Here is an 8,022-nt window from a genome sequence, read left to right as displayed (position 1 = left end):
GAATAGAGCTAAACATGGGTCAGGTCAATTGATTATATTCACCAGATTTACTGGAAACAAAATCTTTCAACTTATGAGTGGACTATTTATTATCGTTCTGATGCTGAGGAAATAGCATGCTTAAGACAATTGTTTTGCAGCATCAAAGCTACTCATACATACTAGCATTCTCATCGTGCCAAAAGCTTCAAAAGCTAGCACTCAGCTGATCACCAAGTCAAGCTGATTGCATCAGCAACACCAAAAGTGGCCGTAGGCCATTGATTTGTCCCCCAAAGCAGCGTGCACCTTGTTACTTCAAAAGCTACTTGATGCTAAAACGTTTCCAGAATGAAATAATCTTGCTGAAGGAAAGGGAAATGGAACTTGAAGCTAAAATTGTAATCCTCTTAGAAGATAAAGAAGTTCTTGCCCAAGAGCTTTATCATGTCAAAGAAGAAAAGAATAACTTAGAACAGAGAAGAAAAAAATAACTTATAACAGAGGCATTGAGATTACAAATTGGAAACTATGAACTGAAAGAGGCTCCAAATGATGCAAGCTCCAAATGATGCAAGTTCATTACAAACTTTAATTGGATACTACTTACAAACTTAAATTGGAAATATAAATCTAATTGCATTACAATTCTCAATAGGATACTACTTACAAAATTCAATTGGAAACATAAACTTAATTGCATTACAATCTTCAATTGCATTACAATATTCAATTAAAAAAGGACCCAACATAGGGCTAACATAAACATCATTGCAACCCCTCAAGAGCACAACAAAAAGTGTCTAAATGTCATGAACATAAATCCAGCATATTCTCTCTCTTTTGTCATCAACTCCATTTCCCCGGCATAGGCCTTAGTACACAACCTGCAAAATAAATAAAAGCCTGATGAAATTGCTGGGATGAAGGATAAAGTTAAGATGATTGACATAGTAGACATATAACCTAAGAAAGACATTCAAAGTTAAGATGCTGGGCAGAAGGAGAAAGCATGATTGACAACGAATTAAAGCAACTATAAAATGTTTACAGATCATTTCATTCCTAGTTAGGTATGTGCAAAGACATTCAAAAATAGATGTGTATTTTTCACCTAAGAAAGTTGTGCATACTTTTCTTTCAGGATCTTGCAAAGACTAATTATTGATCGCAATTTTGATACATAGTAGTTATTCTCAAAATTGATGTGTAGTAACCTAAGAAAGCTGTGCATACCTAGTGAAATCGCAACTTACATTTTTACTGGACTCATCATCGATCATACTTGGAGAATTCATATTTGATAACTCATCTTGCTTTTTATCAACTGTAGAACTCTGTAGATAGATGTAGTTATGTTCAATATTAACAAATAACAAAAGTAAAATCAATTATCACTAAAACATAACACCAAAAGTAGATTTCGCCAAATATACAACCATACCTTTTTTTGAGACTTTGTCTTCGTCTTTTTCACAATTTGCTCAATTTTGGATTATTTACGTTTCATCGGTGGACGTTCACGAGACCTTACTTTTAGAGGACTGTGAAACTGTTTGCTCTCATTTCTTGATTCTTCATATATTTTATTGCTGTCCTGATAACCATCAAATGAATCACCAATATTTATATCTATAATTCTTTTTTTGGCTTCTTTCAATATCCCTGTTAAAACAAAGCACCTTTCAACATTTTTTGACCCAAGCTGCCCCACTTCTTGTAACAATGGTTGAAGATTATTATATCTTTGTCGTTCCTCTGCATGATGACAAGAATCATCATATATATTGGTGATTCCTTGATATCCACGTTTAATGTCTTTGCGCCATCGTTCCAATATATAATTTTCTGGAACTATAGTGATATTTTTTTCACCATAACTGACATCAAATGTCTACACACAATTCCACGAAACTCAAAGAGACAACACAAACACTTCATCTGAGATTGTAACTCACTATATTGTACCCAAAATGAAACATTTTTTTTAGTTGCTCCCTCTTTCCCATATATAGTTTCTGTCACCTCAAAAAAGAGTGTTGACCCTTCTTGCTTCACAAATGTAGTGTTACAAAACATCAAACCTCGCAATTCATCTTGAAACAACTTGAATATTTTGTTAGTGTAAACACTTTGAAACTGTTTTTCAATTGGATTGCCACTGATAACTGGAATGATTGAATTGAAAGATGCAAAATCAGAATTATCTTCCTTTTCAATCTTGCTTTTTAAAGCATTGCCATATTGTTCAATAAACTGTTTCAAAGTTGTTTTTGAATGAACATAATCATCAAAAAATGCATTCATACTTTCGCTTCTTTGACTTGTCGACATCCTTGCCCAAAATTTATCTTTCACATATACAGGCATCCACTTATGACGAATCTCATATAAAGAATTCAACCAATCATTTTTCTCTAAGTTAAATTCTTCGATCAATTTTTTCCAGTTGTTATCACATTCTTCAGATGTCATAGAATTGTAAACAATATTCTTCAAGTTTCTCTTTATCAACTTATAGTTGGCATGACTACTAAACTTCATTGGAAGTTTTTTCATAATATGCCAAAGATATAAACGATGATGAGAGTCCGGAAATACCTCAACAATTGCAATTTCCATGGCTTTGCATTGATCTGTAATAATAGCTCGTGGAGCTCGTCCTCTCATGCATGTCAACCATGATTTAAATAACCAAATAAAAGTTTCAGAATCTTCTTTAGATATCAAACCACAACCAAGTAATATGGATTCACCATGATGATTTACTTCAACAAACGGAGCAAATGACATATCATAACTATTGGTAAGATATGTAGTATCAAATGTAATGACATCAGAAAAAGAATCACATGCAGCCCTAGATCTTGCATCAGCCCAAAATATATTTCTTATGGGAGAATCTTCATCTACGTCAATCACATAAAAGAAATTTGAATTTATACTTTGCATACGACAAAAGTAATTATTCAAGGCTTCTGCATCACCATTCCCAAGCCTTAATCTCCGTGATTCAGCCACATAATTTCTACACTTTCTCTCATCAAATGATAAGTTTTCATAGCCACCAGCTTCAACAACAAATGATTGAAAACTCTTACTCAAAGTTATTCCCGCTTGATCATTCAACTCTAATTTCCTCTTAGTTTGGGAATCTAACACTTTATTACATCTAAAATGTCTTGACTTTCTTGGACTTAGTGCATGATTATGTTCAAGTTGAATACTCGTAATGACACATGATCCATCATTCTGAACTGTAATATTAATCTTTGCTTTGCAATCCGTTTTGCTACATGGTCTAGGATAAAAAGAATTTTTCACTCTAGGAGCAGTCTTACCATTTTTAGAGCATCCGAATGAAAAATACTTCAGCGGGCCATCATCTCCTTTTTTGGAACCCAGCTTTGCAATACCAAAACCAAGAATCTGGGCATAGGATTTGTAAAAATCGCGAACTTCTTCTTCAGCTGAAAAACACATCCCAACTTGTGGAGTATCAACTCCATTTGAGCTTGACGAATCGCCCAACACTTGGAAATCACCCTCAATTAATCGTTCTTGCTCCATAACAATTTTACAACCTACATTCAAATAAAATAGCTATTAGCAAACTTTTATACAGTGAACAAAGAAGACAAATGATATGCTATAAGAAATGATATGCTGCAAGAAGAGATATGTTACAAGAATTACAAATAAATAAACAATATAATATAAAAGAGACCATAGTCATATGAATAACAAAATCACAAATCTCAACAGCAAGAGATATCACAAATCACAAAAGATATACAATCCTCCATTGGGATTTCACCCAAATATTGACAATAAATTTAATAAACAGATATAAGTTAAATAAGTATAACTTGAAGAAAAAAAATTCTGCCTATTCCATAAGATAAGAAAATGGACCCTTTAACATACTATACTGGAGAATCCATGCCCGATATAGTCACAAAAAACCTTGTGAAGCATCTGTCCAAAGACCTCCCTGAACTTCAGGAGTCATGAATTTGGAGTTGCAGCAAAGTCAAGCTCGACAAAGTTCAGAAGGAATAAGCGTGTTGCCTGATTGGTTGTCCAGTAGGCGCACACCTTTCCCATCAAGGCAGGGTCGCTAGTGGAGGAGCTTTAGGGTTTCCAGAAAGAAGTCATGGAGGAGCTTCGCGGCTTTGCTGGGGGTGCGCCTTTAGGGTTCGCTCGGCGATGGAGGAGCTTCGATGGTGGCAGATCTCTGTTTTGTGCACAGCTTCTGCGTGGAAGAGAAATTGGAGGAGAGGGCGGCACAGAAGAGAAGAGAAATAGGAGGAGAGGGCAGCGCAGTAGAGAAAAAGGAGGAGAGGCGCAGGAAGATCACTCGGAGGAGAGTGCGGTGCATAAGAGAAATCGGAGGAGATGGGTGGGCAGGTTCTGTGGAAGAGAGATCGGGGGGAAACAGACAGAGTTTAGGGTTTTAGTCAAAGTTGAGGTGGACAGAGAGGAATGGAAAATGCATTTTTTTCATTCCACGTGGGAATGGATGACTAATTCGTGCAGCGTTTCGTGCTTTGTTTTCCCGCAGCGTATCATTACTCCTTGAAAAACTATGCATGTTCATCTAAAACTAATTTTAGAAGATTTAATAATTTAAATTGGTACTTTAAATATCACCCGAGATAAATTAAGAATATTTCAAGAAAATATGTCCCTAAAATTTTTTTGGTTAATCCAATAGGCTGGAATCTATATTGAGTTCCGAAGTCATGCTTAAACTAAATTTTAAAATTAAAATTAGCACTTTAAGTGAGAAAATTAAACAGAAAATTTCTTTATGAGGCTTTGACTAGAAAGTGGTTGTTGCTCCAATAACCAAGAAGGTCTAGTGCCTCGCCACTGCTTGGAAGACAAATATTAAAATAAATATTTAATTAACTTACTAATAAAGCATTAATAGTAGAATTAATTAATGCTTTAAAAGGGTTATTCAGACATTATTTCTAGAAATTTTCTTACTTAGAAAAATTTTCTTGAAAATTCTCAAATGATTAAGTTAGAAAAATTTCTTTCAAAAATAATCTTTACTTAGAATTTTTTTTTGAGTGCTTTTCTTAAGTTAAAAGATTTTCTGAAATTAGAAATTTATGATCAAATTACTTAGAATTTTTTTTAAAAAAAATGCCAAAGTCAGATTTTTAAAACTCTACTTAGAATTTTTTTTTTTAAGATTTAAGTTAGAAATATTTCTCAAAATAATTCTTGCAAAAACTTAGAATTGTTTTTAACTTAGAATTTCTTTTAAATATTTTTTTTTCAAATTTACTAAATCTTTAACCCTTAGATTATTTTTCTCGGAACCCATTTTTTTTGTGATTAAAGGGGGAGAAGGGAAAATATAAGTCTAGGGGGAGGTAGATAGATTTAATTTTTTTTTCTCTTGTCTATCTTTTTGCCCTTAAATTGCAAATTAAGTGAATTTACTTAATTTTATTTAATGTCTATTTTAACTCTAGCTTAACTTGGGTTGATCACACCAAAAAGAGGGAGATTGTTGGAACCCCAAAGTTATTTTGTGTGAACAACAAGTTAAGTTACGTCTTGTATATTTCTAACCTTGTGTCTAAGTGTGCAGGAGCTTAGGAACACAGGTAGTCGAGCAGAAGATGCAGCTAGCGAGAAGGACGACAGTCCGAGGGACGAGGTGCTGCAGAAGAGTACACCGGTGGACGAGAAGGAAGCGTGCGGTGGTTCCGAGGGACTAAAGCCGGAGCGGAAGATTGCTCGGGGAGCAAGAGACGCAGCTAGAGAGAAGGACGACACACGGTGCGTCCGAGGGACGAAGACTGCGGATGAGTACGCTGGCGGACGAGAAGAAAACACACGGCGATTCTGAGGGACGAGAAGCCGGAGGGAAGCCCACTCGAGAAGACCAGAAGTTGGGTTCGGATGAGCTCTATTCCGGATAGCAGAGATCACCCAATAAAGCTGATCTGGTGCAGAGGACCCGGACGAAAGTCAACTGGAGTTGACTAAGCATCCTGGGCGTTCGAAACTGTCCGGGGCGCCCGGAACTGTCCGGGGCGCTCGGACCAGCCCGGGGCGCCCGGAACCCTTTCGGGAGCCCGGAAGTGAGTTTTTGACCAGATCGAGCTTTGACTCGATCTGAACGTTGGGGGATAAAATTTATCCCCCCAGGGCACCCGGAAAACCTTCCAGGCGCCCCGACCAAGGCTATAAATATAGCCTTGGTCTAGAAGCTTTTCATCAGTTCAGAAATTGTAACAACGCTTGTGCGCTTCCCACTGTTTAGATTAGCTTATTTCTTTTTGTGCTTCAACGCTGTAAGAGGCTTCTCCGCCTGAAGGAGATTGATAGTGCGCTTCATCCTTTCCTTGGATTAACAACCTCCCCGGTTGTAACCAAGTAAACAATTGTGCCTCTTTCTTTTCTGCATTTAATTTACTGCTTTGATTATTTTACAAGTGTTAGTTTGAAAAGTCGGGAAGAATTTTTGTTTTTTTTAGGGCTATTCAACCCCCCTTCTAGCTGGCCCAACGATCCTACAATATTATCCACCTGTGCCCTATCCTCTTCTCCTCTCGATCTCTTCGTCGTCGATCGCCATCATCGCCTAGGCAATGCTGCAGCCGCTGGTCGTTTGGGAGCCACCGTCACACCCTTCGGCTGTGCCAAGCCCAGCCGACTAATCCACCGCCTTTCATTATTCACCGCGTCATGCCCTAGCACCGATCGTCGATGCCATCGTCGTCGTCCGTTTGCGTGAGACAAGCTGACGATACAACAACCATTGCCGTTGTGGAGCTGACATTGTGGGCTACTGTGAGAGCCATGGAGCCGATCCACCATTGCCATATCACTGCATTTTCTCGCCGACTCCAACTGCCTCGTTCCCAATCTCACTGACTGACCTCTCCTCCCTGGATGTTAGCCCCGAGCAGAAGCCGATTGATGCACCTGTTGCCCACAAGCCCCCACAGTCAGTGCCCTACCCATCCACCGCTGCCCCTTCGTGTGAAGCCAGATTTGCGATGTCGCAGCCGCATATCTCCGTTTGACACTGGTACCCTTCACTCCGTCACAACCTATTGATACATCTAGCGCCACCATTGGTCATGCCACTTGATCGGGTTTCATTGACCACTCTAGTTCTGGCACCACCACCAATTGCTGAGAGAGGGCATCGCCAGTCAGAAGCTAAAATTTTGGTATATTTTTGGGTAAACAGAAATGATGTTTGATGAAGTAGGAAACTCAATACATGGGTTCTTATTTTGTGGATTTTGAGTAGTTAACCGAGTAATTGGTTAGAAATGTGGATGGAAGATTTAAATGGATTTAACTTGTTTAAATTCTGATCATTAGTAGGTTGATTAAAGTTGATGCTTAATCAATTAAGGTGAAAAGAGATAATGGGGTGGTAGATTCATTAATTAGTTGAATTTATTAGTTGGTTTGTTAATTCATGACTTGATTAGATAATTGAAACATGTTAAGACGAAAGGTTAACTAATTGGGTTGGATTAATTCCATAGGAGCAGTATTTAATATTATGAATGAATAAGAGATTAATAAGAATATGATTGTTGATAAATGATGATTTAATCGTGTTATCAAATGAATTAGGTATGTTGAATATAAGTTGGCATATTAGTAATGAATGGTTATATGATTCAATTAAAGAGTTGATAATATTGGGTTAAACTTAATTCAATCAATGCAATTGATTAATCGAGGTTAATCATTTTGATTAGGTTTTTTCTAATTAGTTTGAGATTTAGTTTAGCTAGATGTTGCATATATATATGATTAGCTCTGTACATTATGTGATTGTGGGACTTTGATTTGAGACGAGCATCTCACGTGAAAATTATTTTGGCACGAGTTATATTTGAGGTGGATAGTTCTTACTTGTCTTTTTTAGATCATTGATCGACTTTAGTGTATGATTCTATTATTTGTATTGATTGAGTAGTAGTTGTTTCATTTTGATATCTATTCTATGTTACTTCTTGAGCTTGACCTTTTAAACTCATATCATACCCG

General features: G+C 37.0%; 1 protein-coding gene across 1 annotated transcript; it reads right to left on the bottom strand.

Moving 5' to 3' along the window:
- Window positions 1-209: 209 nt before the first annotated feature.
- Window positions 210-3,991, bottom strand: LOC122044626 (protein FAR-RED IMPAIRED RESPONSE 1-like). Its single transcript, XM_042604946.1, has 5 exons — window positions 3,946-3,991; window positions 1,948-3,563; window positions 1,514-1,873; window positions 1,236-1,316; window positions 210-314 (listed from the first exon to the last, which is right to left on the bottom strand). The coding sequence occupies exons 1-5, from the start codon at window positions 3,989-3,991 to the stop codon at window positions 210-212; spliced, it is 2,208 nt and encodes a 735-aa protein (XP_042460880.1).
- Between the last annotated feature and the right edge of the window lie 4,031 nt (window positions 3,992-8,022).

This window comes from Zingiber officinale, chromosome 1B (genome assembly GCF_018446385.1).
Source record: "Zingiber officinale cultivar Zhangliang chromosome 1B, Zo_v1.1, whole genome shotgun sequence".
Taxonomy (NCBI): Eukaryota; Viridiplantae; Streptophyta; class Magnoliopsida; order Zingiberales; family Zingiberaceae; genus Zingiber; species Zingiber officinale.
Note: the sequence above shows the minus strand (reverse complement) of the source record. Positions and strands in the feature narration are given on the sequence as shown.

What these genes read in the sequence shown, in the direction of transcription:
- LOC122044626 (XM_042604946.1), bottom strand. Translation starts at nt 3,991, where the DNA reads ATGACTCCTGAAGTTCAGGGAGGTCTTTGGACAGATGCTTCACAAG. An exon ending in AAAAAAATGTTTCATTTTGG is followed by an intron (nt 1,874 to 1,947) that starts GTACAATATAGT and finishes AATTGTGTGTAG; the next exon opens with ACATTTGATGTCAGTTATGG. An exon ending in ATGATGAGTCCAGTAAAAAT is followed by an intron (nt 315 to 1,235) that starts GTAAGTTGCGAT and finishes GAAACGTTTTAG; the next exon opens with CATCAAGTAGCTTTTGAAGT.